At 39.1% G+C, this 19,840-nt stretch overlaps 1 protein-coding gene across 5 annotated transcripts in view; it reads left to right on the forward strand.

The window, feature by feature from the left end:
* Positions 1-19,506, forward strand: part of LOC108261075 (amyloid beta precursor protein binding family B member 2) — a 44,832-nt gene extending 25,326 nt beyond the window's left edge. For 4 of the 5 annotated variants that reach the window (XM_017461934.3, XM_053688222.1, XM_053688225.1 and 1 more), the window contains 6 exons: positions 9,664-9,778; positions 10,279-10,351; positions 11,203-11,286; positions 16,635-16,750; positions 16,984-17,166; positions 17,604-19,506. In XM_017461934.3, the coding sequence (XP_017317423.1) occupies positions 9,664-9,778; positions 10,279-10,351; positions 11,203-11,286; positions 16,635-16,750; positions 16,984-17,166; positions 17,604-17,780 (748 nt within the window). In that variant the 3' untranslated portion in view covers positions 17,781-19,506. The remainder of the gene's footprint in view (positions 1-9,663; positions 9,779-10,278; positions 10,352-11,202; positions 11,287-16,634; positions 16,751-16,983; positions 17,167-17,603) is intronic. The other variant, XM_053688226.1, reaches the window with a different exon arrangement.
* The last annotated feature ends 334 nt before the right edge of the window (positions 19,507-19,840 follow it).

A 19,840-nucleotide genomic window follows, 5' to 3' on the forward strand; every position in this document is an offset into this window, starting at 1 on the left:
AACCTTTTTTTTTTTTTTTTTTCATTTTTTTGGCAAGCAAAATACAGACCTACTGTGAAAATGCATTCTCTTATATGAAATTGAGTGCAATCTGTAGAATTGAGTGCAAAAGGTTGTACACCCCGTAGTTTCTCTGTGAAAAACATACCTCTATTTTATAATTTTACTAAATGTAGTATTCCCATTGATAGAAAGTTAAACTTATACGGTGAGCGACCGTCCAAATCATGTGGCAAATGTAACACGAAATATTTTCAGACCTTTTTTTCATGACTCCCATATATTACTGGATATTAGATGTTACTATATATGTATTAGAAATTATACAGGGCTGTTGAATTCTTGACTGATTGGTCAGAAGGTGTTTTCTATAATAGCAGCTCTGACAACAATTAATAATAATAATAATAATAATAGTAATAATAATAAAAATAATTATATTTTTGGGGGCCAATCACCCAGACTCACTGAGCCGCACATTCACGGACGCTTCACTTGTTGCCTAATCAATCACAGGAAAGCAGAGCCATAACTTCAGGCAAAGAGATTCAAGAGTGATTTGTAGTTTTACTCGTGATGTGTATGTTCTTATTACAGACAACGGTGGAATTCTCTGACTGTGGGAGGAAAGGTCTAGATGAACAAATGGGCAGCAGGGTGGCATTGCCTTCAGTGCTTGGACCCCTAATAATAATAATAATAATAATAATAATAATTAAATTAAACTAGTTAAAATGTGTGTACTGTATTTGTTGATAGGTTGAGGCTTTATGGAAAGAGATTTTATTCTGCCTTACATTCTGCTTGCTCATTAGGGATAAATTCATACATTTTAAAGTCTATATCCTGAATTTATATATTTCTGTAAAGCTGCTTTGGGGCAGTGTACATTGTTAAAAGCTGCATCACAAAAATTTATTTTTTTTCCGTAATTTAATTCAAAAAGTGTAACTTTGATATAGTCTAGATTCATTACACATAAGGTGAAATATTTAAAGGCTTTTTTTTGTCTTAATCTTAATGATTACGGCTTACAGCTCTTGGAAATCAAAAATCCAGTATCTCAAAATATTCTAATAAAGAACTTATTATACAGAAATGTCGACCTTTTGAAAAGTATAATTTATGCACTCAATACTTGGTCGGGGCTTTTAATCCTTTTGCATGAATTACTGCATCAATGCGGCGTGGCATGGAGGCAATCCATGTGGCACTGCTGAGGTGTTGTGGAAGCCCAGGTTGCTTTGATAGCGGCCTTCAGCTCATCTGTATTGTTGGGTCTAGTGTCTCTCATTTTCCTCTTGATAATACCCCATAGATTCTCCATGGGATTCAGGTCAGGCGAGTTGGCTGGCCAATCAAGCACAGTATAATGCTCTAAAATGGCATGAAAATATCACAATTCATTGCTCCTCTGGCAAAAAATTCAGACGATGATCAAGACTAATGTGCACACAGGAAGCCCCAAACACAAAAACAACAAAAGCTTGATGATAAGGTGCTTACAAACTAGACTTGTATAGGGGTGCTAAATCAGTCTGAGACGAGACACGGGTGATAATGGTTAGGACATGTTACGTGCTGGGGCTGATGGGAAACACTGTTTATCGCCATTTGGGTGCTACCACGACAGCTAGGACATTTATACTAGCCGTCCCTGGTTATCCTTAATTAATTTACTTTTATCTCCACTTCCAACCACTGCTGTGCTTTCTCTTTTTATTGGCTTCCTGTTCTGACTATGACTTGCAAATTTGTGCAAGTAATGGACATGCTAACAACATGTTTCCCATGTTCCGACATTTTTTGGATTTACGTGATAATCCTTTATGAGCATTCTCAATATTTTCCAGTTCTGTTTCTGCCATTTTGCTGTGTGCATCTCACAGGCTTTGCCTGGTCATGGATTGGGTAGAAAGGGTACATATGTAATGTAGTGTGAATGTGCTGAGCAGGTGCTCATGGGTAATGAGGTCCAGGCTGATTTACAGTCAGGGAGGTGAGCGGTGACAACGGGAGAGCAGATGAGTGTGTCATGTAAACAACTTTACAATGTTAATGGGTAATTAAGCAGCGATATTAGTCTAATGGCCACCGACCGTGACAGATTATCTCGCTCTCTCTCTCTCTCGCTCTCTCTCTCACACACACACACGTACACTCACTCTCCTTCTAAGGACCTTCAACTGACATAATTATTGCTGTAGCTAATACAGAGCCTGTAGCTAAACCTAACCTTAACTCTAACCTTAACCCTAACCCTAACCTCGACTTTGATATTCCTACCCTTTGGAAATACTTGGTTCGCAAGTGCCCAGGAGGTTGCGTCTTCCCTGCCTCTTCCTCTTTTTATCCTCTTCTTCTCCTTTCCCTCAATAATTTCTCTCCTCTCCTCCCATCATTAGGGGCCAAGCACTGAAGGTGCATAGGCATCCTCTTGTTATTCTACCTTTCTTATTATTATTCTTACGTTCTTCTTCTGCTGGCTAGGGTGTCTGGCAGTCCGTAGAACTGTCTGGTAAAAAGGTGTGAAACTTGGCATACTGATTGGGGAGGGTCTAAGGAACATTCTTACCAAATTTGGGCCAAGTACTGCCAACGCTCTAGCGCCAATTTGGAAGTGTGTTTATGGTCATACCTTTTGAACTGTGTGCCCAAAATGTTAAAGCCAGACATGCCGGTATTCCCTTAGTCAAGACAAGATGAGATTTTCCACCATCTTGATTTTGTCAAAAACTGTTTGTTTTTTTTTCACTACTCTTCCTGCAGATTTTTTTTAATTATCACTAAATTAGCCACATATCTTCGTCAGAGCAGTTTTGAATACGCCAAATGGTTTGCCCTGACAGCGAAGCCACTAAACAAGAAATGAGGCTGTATTTCAACGACGACTTTGCACACTGACACAAAACTTAGGCATTTTTAGGACCATGACTTGAGGCTATGCAACATATTTTGTGACAGTGCCACCTAGTAGTCAAAAGTTATAATATCATGCTAAAAATGCTTACATCTAACTGCCTTTTTTGCTACTCCTCCCCCAGATTTTGTCCAGTCTTCACCAAATTTGGCTCATATCATCTTGAGACATGTCTGAACAAATTTTATAAAAGGAACACTGATATTCAAAACCATTCTCCCATAACAGACTGGCAAATACCTTTGCCTAAAGTTATGGCTCTGCTCTCCTGTGATTGCTTAGCCAACAATTGTAGCGTGTCTGTGAATGTGAGTCTCACTGAGTCTGAGTGCTTGTCCCCTGAAAATGCTGCTGCAGCTTTAATTTACCTGTTTTTCCTCCTTTCTCCACTACGTTTTCCTGTTCTGTGCTCTTCTTCCTCTTTTTCTTCCCCTCATTTTCCTCCCCATGTCCTAACATTTTTCTGCTTTCTTCTTTTCTTCCTTCATTCTCCAACACGCCTTCCTGTCCTGTCCTCATCTTCCTCGTTCTCTCCTTTCCTCATCATTTCCTTTTAACCCCTTTTGCTTTATCTTCCGTTCCTCGCCTCCTTTTCTTCCACTTATTTTCCTTTTCCTCTCTGTCCTTCGTCCTTGTCATCACTTTTTTTCTTCCTCCTATTGTGATTCTCTTCTCCATTCCCTTCTTCCTTCTATTCTTTCTTTTCTTCTTATTTGATTATTCATATGCAAATCCCTTTCTCTCTGTGTACTTTATATACTTCACTGTATTGTACTCTGTTCATTACCGAGTGTTGCAGTGCGATTATTTATTTTTAGACAGAACATTATTACATAATTTATGTAGCAGTGACAAATTGTGTTTTTAGTGTCTGCGCTTTAGGTTCGAGGCTCGCTGTCCTTTTTCATTCTGCAGACAAGTGAACAGAACACCAAGTGAAATAAACAAACGAAGAGGATAAACGAGTGCAGATGATGATTGATGAGACGACTCAAAGGCAAACACTTAAATAAATGCAACTCTGCGATTGATTATTAGGCCTGTCTGATTGAAGTCCAGTCACACACACACACACACACACTACACCCAAACGAAGAAAAATTGCTCAATCGTTCACAACTAAGCCACTGCTGTTCTTTTGTTATTCTCCATTTCCTCTTTCTTGTTCTCTTCATCTCAAATGTCACTCCTTTCTTTCTCTCCAATACTCCCCTCTTTTCCTCTCCATTAATCTCCCTCTGAATTCCCTCCCCCTCATCTAATCTCCCTCTGTTCGTCCTTGTTCCTATTTCACTCATTTCCCCTCCGGTTTGTTTTTTTCCCTCCTTCCTCTCTTTCCTTGGCTCTTCATCTCCCATGCTCCCTTCTCCTCTCTTCCTCCTTATGCTTTTCTCATTTTCCTCTATATTTTTTCTTCCCTTCCCCGTTTCCTTCTTTTATTCATACACAAATCCCTCTCTCTTCCTCTTTCCTTTGCCTATCTCCCATGCTTTTTTTCTCTACTCTTTTATAATTTTCTTCACATCTCCTCTCTTCGCTTCCCTTTCCCACTTTTTCCTCTTTCTTCTCCTTCCTTCGATATTTCTCTTCTTACATCTCATTTATTTCTACTTCTCATTTCCCCTCTTTTCCTCATTCTCTCTGTCTCTTTATCCGCTTCCTTCTCAGTGTCCTCCACTCCTCCTTTTCCTCTCCACCTGATTCTCCACTCTTGTTCGGACTCTTTATAGCTGCTATAACAAAAGCGATAACAAGAACTTGTTTCACAGATGTTCCACAATATTAAATGTAACTATAAATGGATAAAAGAAATATGTAATTATATATAAAGAAATACGTAATAACATACAAAAAAAATGTAATAATAAAAAATTCTTTAATTTATAAATAGACGTATTCATTGGGTGCGCTGTTATAGGAAATACAGTGGTAATAATAACATCACCCTGTCTTGGATTATTGTCCTATAACAACACGCCCCCCAAGTGTTTTAATCCTTACAGTTATGGTACGAATTTGAGATATCAGGATTCTACTTGCATTCTCATACACTTCTACAGAACTTTTAGAGAATCTTATCATACAGGAGAGATTATGCTGTTTAACATAAAAATGAAATCCATGCACTTTCTCTCTTCTCCTCTCTTATCGTTGCCTCTAATTAGATTCTTCACCTACATATGGTTCATGTAATGTAATGCATCTCAGTAGGATCTTTACCGAGCAATGCAGTATGAATGTGTAGTGTGTGTGTGTGTGTGTGTGTGTATGTGTTCTGCTCGTCAAATACCCGAAGTGTGTAGTCGGGTAATGAGAGTGTGTCCCTGTGGAAGTGCAGTAATGGAACGTAAACAGATAGAGATCTCAGCTTACACACACACACACACACACGTACGTGCTCTCTCTCTCTCTCGCTCAGATTACAGTCTGTCTCTATAACACAAGCTTGAAAAAAACACAACTTTCTGAAACAAGAAAACAGGCTTCTTCACAGTCCAGAGTCACGTAAATCTCATACACACACTGGACTATTGACTCTAAATTTGTCTGTACAATTTAAAAAAAACATGGTGGGTAAAAGTCATAAATATAGCTGGACGTTGTAGTGATAAAGCCAAGGTCTTCACACTTACACACACACATACACACACACAGACACACACACACACACACACAGCGTATAATAATAGCATCTGCTGCATCTTGCGTTTCTCCGCCCTCTATCTACCTGGACTGAAGTTCCCAGCATGCATTGCTCCAGGGTAGGTGCTACTGCAGTGTGTCAGTCATCCTGCATGCACACACACACACACACACACACACACACACACACACACACGCGCACTTTGTACCGTCAACAAGATGGATCTTTCTTGTTCCCGCTGTGTATTTAGGTTAGTTTTCCACTCCACTCTGTGAGGCAACTCTGCCTCCTCCAGATATTCCATAATTCAGCGCGTGCTTTGAAGTCTACTGAATTCGACGTGTTTAGCTTGGCTGTGTGTTCCCTCTTCATTATTGCATGTACTCTGGAGAGTTCTGTTGGGAAGAAACTTTACACTTGCCAATCCAAAATATTTCCAGCTATGATGTGATAATGGTTATTATAGCAGCTGTCCAATCAGCAGCTTCGCTTAAGCTCACGCTCAGGTGAACAGTTGACTCCCTGTTCTTGTATTATTTATTTCTTCTTATGCTACAGCACTGTTGTATTCTCAGATCTGTTTAAGATTTATGGAAGGAGTCTCCAGTGTCAGTGCTTTGTAACAGTCAGTTTTCCGATACAGGGAAGTCATTAAGATGGCGGGCTTTGTGGTTTCTCAGTTTCTGAGAAGCTGTAGTTGTTGTTTTTTTGTTTTGTTTTTTTATATTTTTCAATTTAATTCAAAAAGTGGAACTTTCATATATTCTACATTCATTACACATAAAGTGAAATATTTCCGGCCTTTTTTTGTTTTAATCTTGATGATTACGGATTACAGCTCATGGAGATCAAAAATCCAGTATCTCAGAATATTAGAATAAAGAATTTATAATACAGAAATGTTGACCTGAGAAGAGCTCTAATCACATAATTAACTCAAACCACCTGTGAAGGTTTCCTGAGCTTTTAATCTCTCAGTCTGGTTCAGTACACACAACCACAATCGTGGGGAAGATGAAAGTTAATTTTTAATTTCATTTGGAAATCAAGGTCCTAGAGTCTGGAGGAAGAGTGGAGAGGCACAGAATCCAAGTTGCTTGAAGTCCAGTGTGAAGTTTCCACAGTCAGTGATGATTTGGGGTGCCATGTCATCTGCTGGTGTTGGTCTACTGTGTTTTCTCAAGACGAGAGTCAATGCAGCGTCTACCAGTCTACAAGTAACTGGTTTGCAGACCATGGTATTACTGTGCTTGATTGGCCAGCCAACTTGCCTGACCTGAACCCCATAGAGAATCTATGAGAGACACCAGAGCCAACAATACAGACGAGCTGAAGGCCGCTATCAAAGCAACTTGGGCTTCCACAACATCTCAGCAGTGCCACATGGATTGTCTCCATGCCACGCCACATTGATGCAGTAATTTGTGCAAAAGGATTAAAGCCCCGACAAAGTATTGAGTGCATAAATTAACATACTTTTCAGAAGGTCGACAATTACATTTACATTTATTAATTTAATAGACTCTTTTATCCACAGTGACTTACAAATGAGAGAATACAAGTAAAACAGACATTTCTGTATTTTAAATTCTTTATTCTAATATTTTGAGATACTGGATGTTTTATTTCTATGAGCTGTAAATAAAGGCTCGATATATATATATATATATATATTTCACTTTATGTGTAATGATTCTAGAATATATGAAAAACCTAACTTTTCCACGATATTATAATTTTTGGGGTGCACCCTGTTGTGTTTTGTCTTATTTCCTTACTTAAATTTTAAATGTATTTTAAATAGTCCTTTTTGTTACCTTTCCATAAGTCTCAGAGTGGTTCTTGTACCAAGATTTCTTCAGTATTCAACAGCCTTTCCCATTACAAATGCTTCACTCTGCGCTCGCTCCATACATATTTTATTTTACCGTTTAAATAATTGATCATTTATTTTGTTATTCGTGTTTGAAGGTCTATTCATTGGGAAATGTAGCTCTATTCTGCTTACATTTAATGTGTCACCATCTTCACAGAGTATGTTACTAAATACATATTTAGGACTATTCAATATTCTGCCATCAATACTAACTTAGAACAATATTCTGGCTAATCATGGCAATGTCAGGGTTAGTAAGAGTAGAATGAGCAAGGGTACGATACCACCAAGGGGAGTGGTATTACTTAATTAACCATGCTATTAGTGTGAATTAACAAAATAACTATAGTTACGATTAAGTATCATAGTGAACCATCGTGTAAACTAGAGGAATGCATCAGGACTGGGACCCTGTAGGATACAACAAAAAATTTGTGGGAGTGGGAGGTCAAAATTTATGTGGGAGAGAGTGGGATTAGTCAAATTTTCGCTGGGAATAGGTGGAATTGGCCAAAATATCTGCAGGAGAGGGTGATATTGGTTAAAGCTTCTGTAAAAAAGGGTGGGATTGGTCAAACTTTCAGCAGGAAAGTACAGGATGGCCAAACATTCTGTGGGATTAGGGCAAAGATCAAACTTTCTGCGGGAGAGGGCAGGACTGGACAAACCTTCTGTCGGAGAGGGAAAGACTAGACACACTTTTTGTGGGAGAGAGAAGGACTGGACACACTTTTTGTGGGAGAGAGAAGGACTGGACACACTTTTTGTGGGAGATGGAAGGACTGGACACACTTTCTGTGGGAGATGGAAGGACTGGACACACTTTCTGTGGGAGAGGGAAGGACTGGACACACTTTCTGTGGGAGAGGGAAGGATGACACACTTTCTGTGGGAGAGGGAAGGACTGGACACACTTTCTGTGGGAGAGGGAAGGACTGGACACACTTTCTGTGGGAGAGGGAAGGACTGGACACACTTTCTGTGGGAGAGGGAAGGATGACACACTTTCTGTGGGAGAGGGAAGGACTGGACACACTTTCTGTGGGAGAGGGAAGGATGACACTTTCTGTGGGAGAGGGAAGGACGACACACTTTTTGTGGGAGAGGGAAGGACGACACACTTTCTGTGGGAGAGGGAAGGATGACACACTTTCTGTGGGAGAGGGAAGGACTGGACAACCTTTCTGTCGGAGAGGGAAGGACTGGACAAACCTTCTGTGGGAGAGTTCAAGATTAGGTTAAACCTTCTGCAAACCTTCTGCTTGAACCTTCTATGAGAGACGGTTAGATTGGTCAAACCTTCTGTGGTAGAGGACAGGCTTGGACAGACTTTCTGCAGGAGAAGACAGGGTTGGTCAAACCTTGTGTAGTAGGGAGGGTGAATGTTCAAACATTCTGTAGCAGCAGGCAGGATTGGTCAAACCTGTTCTAGAGGGGGGAATTATCAAACTTTATGTAGGAAAGGGCAGGACTAATCAACCTTTCTGTGGGAGAGAGGAGAACAGTCAAATTTTCTATGGGAATAGATCCTACACACACCTCTACAATAAACTTTGGACTTCTGCATCCTACCTTTCATCTTACCATCTTATATTCTGCAACTTCTCAAATGAATTTATGCATCTCATTCACTCTGCCCCACAATTCATGTCCAACTAGTGTCTCTATTACACTATTAAACAATCAAATGCATAGAATCTGTTCTAACAAGGATTCATCTACCAGAATTTGGTGTACAGCTTCAGAAAGGACTGAAGAGCTCTGTTGGAGTCAAGAGCACTGTTGGTGGATGCGGTTGCTGTATTTCGAGCACAGAGAGAGAATAAAGGAGAAAAGATATTCACATTCTGTAAGGTAGTGGTGTATGTAATCCCTGAGTGCACCCGGTTCACTTTGTATCCTCATTTCACATCCATGTTTGTGGTTATATTTAGAGCGGATAGCTTTTGATGCGCAAGATTTGAATGTTCTTTTGCAGAATTTTTCTCCCTTTGATCATCAAAGTGAGAAACCAAATAAATTAAATGTCTATATGAAGTTTCAGTATAAGTTCCACATGACTCGTGAATATGCGCTGTTTAGTTTCTTCTTGCTCTTCATTATTGACAACCAGCCCTTTTATTTCTTGCATTGTGCTTATATAATGCTGCTCTGTGGCGTCAGAGGAGTTGGACTGATCTGAATTTTTTAGCATCTGTTTGTTTGCCTTTTTTGTTTTTTTAGGGATTTTGCATACGTGGCTCGGGATAAAAACACACATGTGCTGAAATGTCACGTGTTCCAGTGTGACAGTCCTGCAGAAGCCATCGCTGCCAGCCTGAACCAGATCTGCTCCAGGGTGAGACGCTGTCTGTGTTTTGACGAAACTAAATAAGTGTCCTGTGGGGGAGTGTGAATGATAGCCTTGATGTGATTCTGAGTGCATAAATTCTAAAATGTATTTTTGGTCAGATTTAAAGGTACGACTTGTAATTTTTCAAAGCGCTTCACAGACTTATAACAATCATATTATTTTAGTTCTCGTTTCTCGGCATATGCTAATCATTACAATCATGATATACCTTGCAATATACTGTATTAAAGCAAACTTCAGTAGGAGTAGGTTTATATTAGCGCACTCATTCCAATGTGTTATTGTTTATGGAAGGAGTCTCCAGAGTATATATATATATATATATATATATATATATATATATATATATATATATATATATATATATATATATATATAAAATTTACATTAAACACCACCAGGAGTAAGATAGATGATCCAGGTGTTTACTTTGTGAAGTGTTGTTATTAGGGGTAATCTGAGACTACTGCGCTGTATTCCTCCAGATTATGGCGGAGAAGAAGAACGGTAAAACGGCGAGCGGCTCATCTCTGACCAGCATCGACGTCCCACTACAAGGTAACGGCACCACATGAACAGTGAAGCATGTACTTATAAAAGAGTGCAGTTCCTCAGGAAATTAGCTAACCGCTAAACACTCACAAACATAACTCTAGAGCTCCCTTTCTTTTTGTTCATCTTTTCTTTTTAACTCTGTCTCTTTTGTTCTTTCTTCTTTTTTTACTTAAGATTTTTCTTAAGATTTTGTTCTTTTTGCCAGTTTTTTTTCCTTCCTTGGAACCTTTCCTTACTTTCCTTTCTTCATGTTGATATTTTATTCCTTTGTTGGATTGTTCTTTCTTTTTACCTCAGTCTTGTGTGTTTGTGTGTTTTGTTTATTCCTCCTAGCTGCATTTTCCTTTAGATGTTCTTTTTTATGTCTTTATTTCTTTATTGTATATCTGCCTTTCTTTCAGTTCATTCCTCCCGTCATTGTTTCTTTTTCATTTTTTCTTTATTTCTTTTACTTAGTGTTTTTTTTAAAAACCTCTTTCTTTCTTTTCAGCATTAATTTTTCTTCCTTGCATTTTCTTTGTAAGATTTATTTTGATCTTTATTACCTGTATCATCCATCCATTCTTTCACATTGTTGTTTTTTATTTCATTGTATTTTATCGTATATTTTATTTTCCATTGTATTTCATTGTTTATTTTTTTGATTTTGCACATTTTTCTAGTTTGTTTCTCTTTTGCTTCCTTCTTAATTTTGATCATTCTTTCTTTCTATTTTTTTTTTTACTTCAGTCTTTTAAAAAACATTTTGTTCTTTTGACCAGTTTCGCATTTTCTATCTTTTGTCCTTGTTTCAGTAAAAAGTACTTTCTGTAGCTCTGTAATGTTCTCAGCCTCATGTGTGTGTTTTCTCTCAGTAGACTTTCCCACACCAAAGACCGAACTACAGCAGAGCTTCCATGTTCTGTACCTGGGAATGACCTCTGTGTCTCGTCCCATAGGTAACACACACACACACACACACACACACACACACACACACAAATGTATTTGTATAAACATAGTCAGGGTTCCCACTTTAAGTCAAATGTAAAATTCCATGACTTTCCATGACCAAAATCTTGGGTTTCCATGACCTACTGTATGAAGAATGGTACAATGCACTGCCTGGAATGTACTGAGCAGAAAAAAAGAACTATTTTAAACCATTAAATCTGTAAGCTACATTTCTTGGTTAACAGACATTTTATTCAGCACAAGTACAAATCAAAATTTCTCCTGTGTTGAGTAAATGCCAAACAACCGCGAGGCAAAATAGCTACAAAATGAATTCTATGGGCCAAGCGCCATCGTAAAATAGGACAATATATTTACCTCAATAACTGTAAAGAAGCGGTAGGAAATGACCATTTCGGCAGGTTGTCCCAGCTTGTAACTTCTAACCATTTCTGGCATTCTGTCCATTGTAATCTATTGTCAATGGAGGGTTTTTTCTAATGTATACAGCTCATGCATTGTAATGAGTGACAATCGATTACAATGGACATGACATCATAACAACAAAAGGAGCTACAAAGCTGGGACAACCTGCCGAAATGGTAATTTTCTACCGCTTCTTTACAGTTATTGAGGTAAATATATTATCCATTTTTACGGTGTAGCTTGGCCCTGTAGAATGCATTTTGTAGCTCTTTTGCCTCACAGTTGTTTGGTATTTATTCAACACGGGAAATTTTGATTGGTACATGTTCTGAATGAAATGTTGGGCGCAGGGGGCCCAGGTTGAAAAATACCAAAGTTTTCATTTAAGCATAATGATTTTAGAGGTTAAATGCTCAGAAGGATTTTCTGTTTTTCATCAAGTTCCTCATTTAGTCTTTTAATTTCTTCACATTTATTTTTCGCAGACTGTCTTAGACTGTTTGACTTGGCAATGAATGTAAGATTCCCTACATGTTCTACCTTTAATGCAAATTCATCTGCAGATTGCTCCATGGATGAAGCATCTCTCTGAAGTCTTTTTCTTTAGGTCATCAGTCTCATCACAAAGAGCCTTCCGTTTCATGTTTAGTTTTTCTGCCCCTTTCAATCTTTTCTGTTCCTCAAGATGAGAGAGGTATCGCTGTCTTGCAGAGGATGTGGGCTTAAGTAAAGCACTAGTTAGTACAAAGTTGTCAATGCCACATATGGACCTCAAATGGTCACAGACAAGACTCTGTGCACTGTATGTGTGTTCCCTCATGTTTTCCACCTCAGTTTGTCTATTGACTGAAAAGCCTCTTTCCACAGATGCATTTCCATGTGAGAGCAATTTCAGAAGTGCCACAGTATTCCAGTTTTTCATAGGCTTTCTCTCCTGCCATCATTTAGTAGAAAAGGGTATGTACTGTACCCGACCCGTGACAGGATCAAAGTCGATGAAATCAGCCGTTCTGTTTGCTACAGCCTCATTAATAAACATCCTGTACTATTTCAGAATATCATCACAGTCATTCTCATCAACTCGTTTGGTCTCAGTCAGAAGTTTGAGAATTCTTTTCAATTCTTTAAGGCACAGGTCTGCATTTCCAGCTGCCATCCTTCTAGGATCTAAGGAATCCATGTTGCGCACTAAAGTGTAATGTAGTGGGGACTTCTCTTGTAATTTCCCTGCAAGAGTCTGTAGGCACTTTCTATAATCCATCCTGAACGCCAACTCTCACTGATTTTCTTTGAAACCACAAGATCCTTCAATATTTTGTCAGCAGAGAAACCAACATCAACTCTATTTGCAGGAGTGAGCTAGTTTTTGTCTGTAACATCTATCGACATCAACTTTGATACTGAGTTTGGAATGACATCAGACTTTATAAAGTGCCCCATAATTGACTTTATAACATTAGAAAGTTCTGCACCCAGAAAGGGAATCATAGGTCTGTCTGTTTGATATAGTTTCAAGAAAGGCACAAACTCTTTTGAAAATGACAAGTGAAAGGCCAACTTTGCAGGCATAACTGGTCTGATAAACAGAAAACACATTGCTCTAATTAACATTAACACATGAACTAAATTCTGAAGATTAAAGTAATATTTCTTATCTTATTGAATGTTATTAAATCATATTAACAGAATTAATTGACTGAATTCTTAAAAACCTTCTGTTAGTCTCACACTCACTCACCACAAGCAAAAGCATTTCTACTTCATCACTGACATCAAACTGGTAATATAGAATATCAACTTTATATATATATATATATATATATATATATATATATATATATATATATATATATATATATATATATATATATATAAACATTAACTGGATATGAAATATACTACTCTACAAATATATTTTTCTGTGCAATATATACCTTTTTTTTCAACTCCTCTTCATTTAAATCTTTCAACAGTGTACTGGCCCTTTAATTCAGCGTGAGCAGCTCGAGCAGTGAGGCAAAAAAAAAAAAATTGACTCGATGCGAAACTCCCGCTTCACTGCTGCAGCTTCCGATGTAAAATTTTAGCAGTGCAGAGCTTTACACACAGCTTGAAACCGATGTGTTTTCCTGCCCTCTTTTGATTGACAGAATATAATCAGCCGTGGTCATCGGATGTTTTTAAACTATCGGCCCATAGCGTGAAAAATTGCCTTTACATCGGTGCATCTCTAATCTGCACCCTTTTTAAATGCCCCGTGCAAACTATGCAGGCCATAGCTTCCTACATTCAGTAGCACAGTATTGACATCTCACTCAAGTTCAGCTTGTATAAGGTCCTGGAATTTAAAATTGACAATAGGTCCATACATTGACAGCTGCACAAGATCTTTATAACTTAACCCCTCTATTGACTTGTGGAAGTCTTCCACCATGTCCTTTGCTGTAGAGTGGCCCATGAATTCAGAATTGAAATAGCATGTAGCGACAGCATCATTCTCTCGAAATCTTAAATGAATGTCCATTTGATTTGTTTGGGTCTTCCTGTTCAAGCTTTAATCAAACAGCAAAACATATCAATTCTTCAGAGACTTGATCCTGTCCATCAGCAGTGATTTGCAGTATGGTGCTATGCCAAAAATGGTCAAATAAGAGGACTTAGTCCCTCCACATTGAAAACTGCTGGCAATGGCGCTATGTGGGAACATTCTTTTGAACAGAGACCCTGTAAAAGAAAAGAAATGGACAAAGCTGTAATGTATTTATATTCTCCAAACATAGACTTAACATATTTTCCCATAAAATCTATTTAACTGCAATCCAATGTAGTAATCAGTAATCACTTTAGATGAAAGCGCTTGCAAAATGCATGAATAAATAATCAAATTGCAACTGTCTCATCAACTCAACTATAAGTTTCATTATGCATCCTAGCTGATGTCTTTGTAGATATGATCAATGAAGGAAGGATCAAGTTATCAATATGAAAATGACAATCGCCTTCCAAAATATTTTGGTAAATGGTCTGCACCTATATAGCGCTTTTTTTTAAAACCTTAGCAGTTCTACAAAGCACTTTACACTGTGTTTCATTCACCCTTTCACGCACACACACCAATGGTAGCAGAGCTGCTGTGCAAGGTGCTAACTTGCCACTTCGGCATGTGGAATCATGCGGGCCGCGAATCAAACCGCCAACCCTACGATTAGTGGACAACCCGCTCTACCACCTGATCCACAGCCGGCATCTTGTTAATGGCATTTCATCATGTCTAAAATAATGCCATATTATTGGGCAGTGGGCAGTGATGGCTTAGCGGTTACTTTGGGTTACTGATCAGAAGGTCGGGGGTTCAAGCCCTGGCTTTGCCAAGCTGCCACTGTTGGGCCTTTGAGCAAGACCCTTAACCCTCTCTGCTCCAGGGGCGCTGTATCATGGCTGACCCTGCACTCTGACCCCAACTTCCTGACATGCTGGGGTATGTGAAGAAAAGAATTTCACTATGCTGTGACCAATAAAGACTCATTTATTAGTATATTAGCATACTTAGTTCTACTAACTGCATTTGTAATAATGTATTTCTCTGCACATGATGTAGACATGCTGGCTCATAGGGTATATGCTTTGGGTATATAGGGTATATACACTTTGCTGAAGCAATCGCTGACTGGTATATTATATTAATAAAGAATCTATATAATTTGTTATATTTTGTTCTTTGTTACTAACATAGCTGAATATCTGAGGATTTACATTCATTCCAATTTCATAACGTAACAACAATGCGTCTTAACCGTACAGTCTATGGTCTTAACACACCATGTAAGAAACAACTAATTGCTCGCGAGCCAGAGAGGATGAGTTTAAGGTTAACACTGATGAAAAAGCATCAGCTGCTCTCACATTACTTCCATTACAAAACCTGACATTTGATGGTATAACGGCCACACTAACTATACTGAGTAGTACATCTTCCCTGGGATTGCACCAATATCTAAAGAAATGAAATCTCTAACGTTACATGACGAAAGACAGTTGCAGAGGCTACCATTTTTCTAGTGTTAGCTAAGGATAGTAACGTTAGTACGTTAGATATAACTAACGTTAGCTCGCAGCTAGCAACTAACTTTGCCATATTTTACAAGGTCGGTGATCACTAATGCTACACGACATACACTAATGGAGCTGATGATAAAGAGTAGGTTTGTACCACTTTGTTCTGATGAACTGTACGACCAGTGGGACTCGGTAAGCTTCAGACGCCACAAGATTTCAGCCTCCAGGGTCTTTGCTGGTGCTAAGCCAAGATGTGCTCCACTGTGTCTCATTCTGTTGTCATTACTGTTGAGGCTGGACGTGGTTTCATTCGACTGCATCATTCGACTGCGTTTCTCTTGGTGTCGGCTGGAGAAGAGCAGTGATAGGCACTTGGGTAATGTTAGAAGTTGAAGGTGATGCTCCAGTCGGCAATACGCTTCTTACCGTTCATGTGGGTGCGAAGGGCCCCGTCTCCCGTATTTGAAATCTCGACCGTAGTTCTGCAAACTTTACATATAGCTTTTCTGTCATCAACTTTTACAACCCAGTCTGTAAAGTCTAAATTTTCAAGCCAAATGTCTTTAAATTGACATTTTCCAGGCATGTTTGCCTTTGTTAACTGTAGATGCAGGATACTACGTGGAAAGGTGTCACAGAAGATGTACAGAGCCACGTAATTATCTAGAATCACTTTTTCTCTAATACATTTTAAAAATTTACAACCAAAATTCCCTAATATTCCCTGACTTCGACCCCAAAATTATAAAATTCCTTGACTTTCCATGACTGGAATAGACTTTTATTAAAATTCCATGACATTCCAGAAATTACATGACCCGTGGGAACCCTATTTACTCTCTCTCTCTCTCTCTCTCTCTCTCTCTCTCAGGGATGGACATTATAAATGGAGCGATTGACAGTCTGCTGTCCTCCACGGGGAAGGATGACTGGACCGCAGTGCTGCTGAATGTGGAAGATGCAACAGTCAGCGTTATCAAAGAGAAGGTCAATTTCTTCATCCACAGCCATTATCCTAGTGTGTGTGTGTGTGTGTGTGTGTGTTTAGGAGCGGGAAGTGGGAGTACTGAATAAATGTCGATTGTACTTCTTGTTGTTTACAGGCATTAAAGAGAGAAATAACAAATAGGCAAGAAAGGGACAGAAAAGGTAAAGATGAAACGAACACAGCAACTCACTCCAGCATGTGTGTGTGTATGTGTGTATGTATGTGTGTGCAGGAGGAGGAGGAGGAAGTGCTGGTGGAGTGTCGCGTGCGTTTCCTGTCGTTTATGGGCGTCGGCCATGACGTGCACACGTTCGCCTTCATCATGGACACGGGCAACCAGCACTTCCAGTGTCATGTGTTCTGGTGTGAGCCCAACGCAGGGAGCGTGTCCGAAGCTGTGCAGTCTGCCTGCGTGGTAAACCTCACACACACACACACACACATTTCTGTATGACATCATCGTTTCAGTTATTTATATTGTGCTGTACTGTGACTCTGATATATCGTCCCAGCCATCACACACTCACTTGAATACATTTTAATCAGAAGGCAGCTCAAGCATGTTTGGGAATCATTTTTCTCTCATTTAGCACCTAGAGCTTCTAATTTCGGCCGAATTTGATGGTTCAGCAGCATTTAAATAGCTGTTGCTCCTTTGGGATATATGTGTAATAGGTTTATAATAAAATATCAAGTGTATAGGGCGCTAATATTTATGACACGCCATTTTAGATCGCCCTGAACGTAGTGTCTGCTGAGCTGGAGCTACAAGACTAACCTCCTGTTCGGAATCTCTCTCTCTCTCTCAATCCTTTCTTTCTGCTTCCTCCTTTCTTTCTCTCTCTTTACCAGCTGCGCTATCAGAAATGCCTGGTCTCTCACTCTTCCTCTCAGAAGCCCTCCACCTGTTCCTCTCCATCTTCTTCGGACTCCGTGACCCGCCGCGTAACTACCAGTGTGAAGCGCGGCGTCCAGTCCATCATAGACACTCTGAAAAAGAAGCCCGCCCCTGAGCTGCCCCACCAATGACGGTGCAGCTCGACTACGATCACCGGCAGGACATGTAAATAAAAACAATTAGCTCTGTACGGCCAAGGAGAAACAAACGATCCAAAACCAGGAAAGTGCAAATGAAGAGATGAATGAAGTGATGTGAAGATGAAGAGATGAATTATGGGTGAAGCTTCACCTGTAGCTCTTTGAACTTTGACCGTCTCTAGGCGCTCCCTGAAGCATGCCTTGGACAAAACACACACAATTACACTCATTTTTAAGCCAACAGACACACAACCACAATGTGTTTGAGCTGTGTATTACTCTGGTACCATCATGTTGATGTCAGTGAAGACACACTTTTTTCATGTCTGATGTCATAATCACATTACACCATTGTGGTGCACCGTTACACCATTGCGGTTGTTCTGAAAGTCTCGGTGTGTTAACGCGAGCCTCGATACAAAACAACGCTGTAATTTACGCTGTAATTTCCGTTTAATAATATGAAACCTAACGTGGTTATGTGGGTGAAATGTTGAGTCCGCCAGGTTCCGTTAGAGAACCGCTTGCACATGATTAAAGTATCCTATTTTTGGGGCTATAAGTTGTTTCTTGGTGTCAGACCCACTCTTCCCCAACAACCCCCTAAAATTCTCCCTTGAGAAACACATTAATGTAGCACGTGATTTAAAAAAAAAAAAATTATATCCGTCTTATAAACTGAACTTCTTTAAGAGCCCCCTACTGGTAAAGTCTGGTGTAGTGTTTGTCCCGTTAGTGTTGCCATAGTTCAGTATTGTTTCCTGAGCTGAAAATTTTGATACAGTCGATTTGATTTGGTACGTGTCTTACAGTAATTGCAAGATGACACACTGAGAAATTAGCTAAACGACGTTTTGTTAGTAGACGGTAAGCTACATTTTTCACCTGCTCTACACTAATGGTGACGTGGTTTGTAAATTGGAGATTACGGATGTATAGAGCTGAAATCCTTTGACCACGGAAGAAACTCTGAATTTCCCAAATTCAGACATTACCATGCCATTAATTATTCTACAAGAACATCCTTTCCAGTAAGTCCTCATGTAGCGTCTCTATGGGATTTTCAATGTGACGTTAGTGTAAAAGTAACATACCTTTCTACGAACTTGTGTGTAACCACTACTGTACACCTAACAACTAAGCTAAGCAGCAAGGGGCAACTAAGCTAATGTAAAAATGATAAACGTTACTTTACAGTGTAACCTTTTGTTTAAGGTTTGTATCGTATGGGCGTGTAGCGACTTGTGGGTGTGGCATGTCCAGCTGTTTTTAAAGTCTGATTGAAAAGAAATGTTAAAAATACTATATATAACCTACTGCGGAAGTCATTCACTGTTATTTTTGTTTAAAATGTCTTAATATTATAATAAAACCTGAGGCAAGATTAAGCTGCGGTTACCATTTTTCCCAATTTCGGCACCACCGAGGATTGGTCTGCAGATTTTACCAGCGCTAATTATGTACTGTATCACAACCAACTTGTGTAAAATGGAAATTTTTTCTAATCAAAACTCACTGCAACCAAGGCTCAGTGTGGCAGGCATACATGGGCAACAAATGCTTGACTCTCAACTTTGTCGACATGAATGAAAAAGGACAAAGAAAAGTGTCTCACATTCTGGAAAATACAGAAAGCAAAGTGTAACTCACCTGTGTCCTTCACTCACCATATTAATGTTCATAATGTCCCTGTGCTAATAAAGGCGTTTCAAAAACATGCAGCTGTGTTAAAGGTTTAATTCTGCTACACGGATTTCAGCCTAGAGAATAAAACAGGTATTAATAATTATTATACAAAAATAGAAAGTCATTTGGTTGTTGAGCGGAAACACAAGAAGAGACAAAGGCAATACTTTTGGCAGTATTATATGGAGTTATATATATACATATACACATGTAATTAAACTAAACATACATGCATATAACACACAGAATCCAAAATCGGTGTTATACAACCCATCGCATTGATAAGTACCATATCCCAAACACATCCACTGTTGTCTTATCTTGTCTACTACTTTGTCTTATAACTGTCCTCTCCATGTCCTGCA

This window comes from Ictalurus punctatus, chromosome 2 (genome assembly GCF_001660625.3).
Source record: "Ictalurus punctatus breed USDA103 chromosome 2, Coco_2.0, whole genome shotgun sequence".
Lineage (NCBI taxonomy): Eukaryota > Metazoa > Chordata > Actinopteri > Siluriformes > Ictaluridae > Ictalurus > Ictalurus punctatus.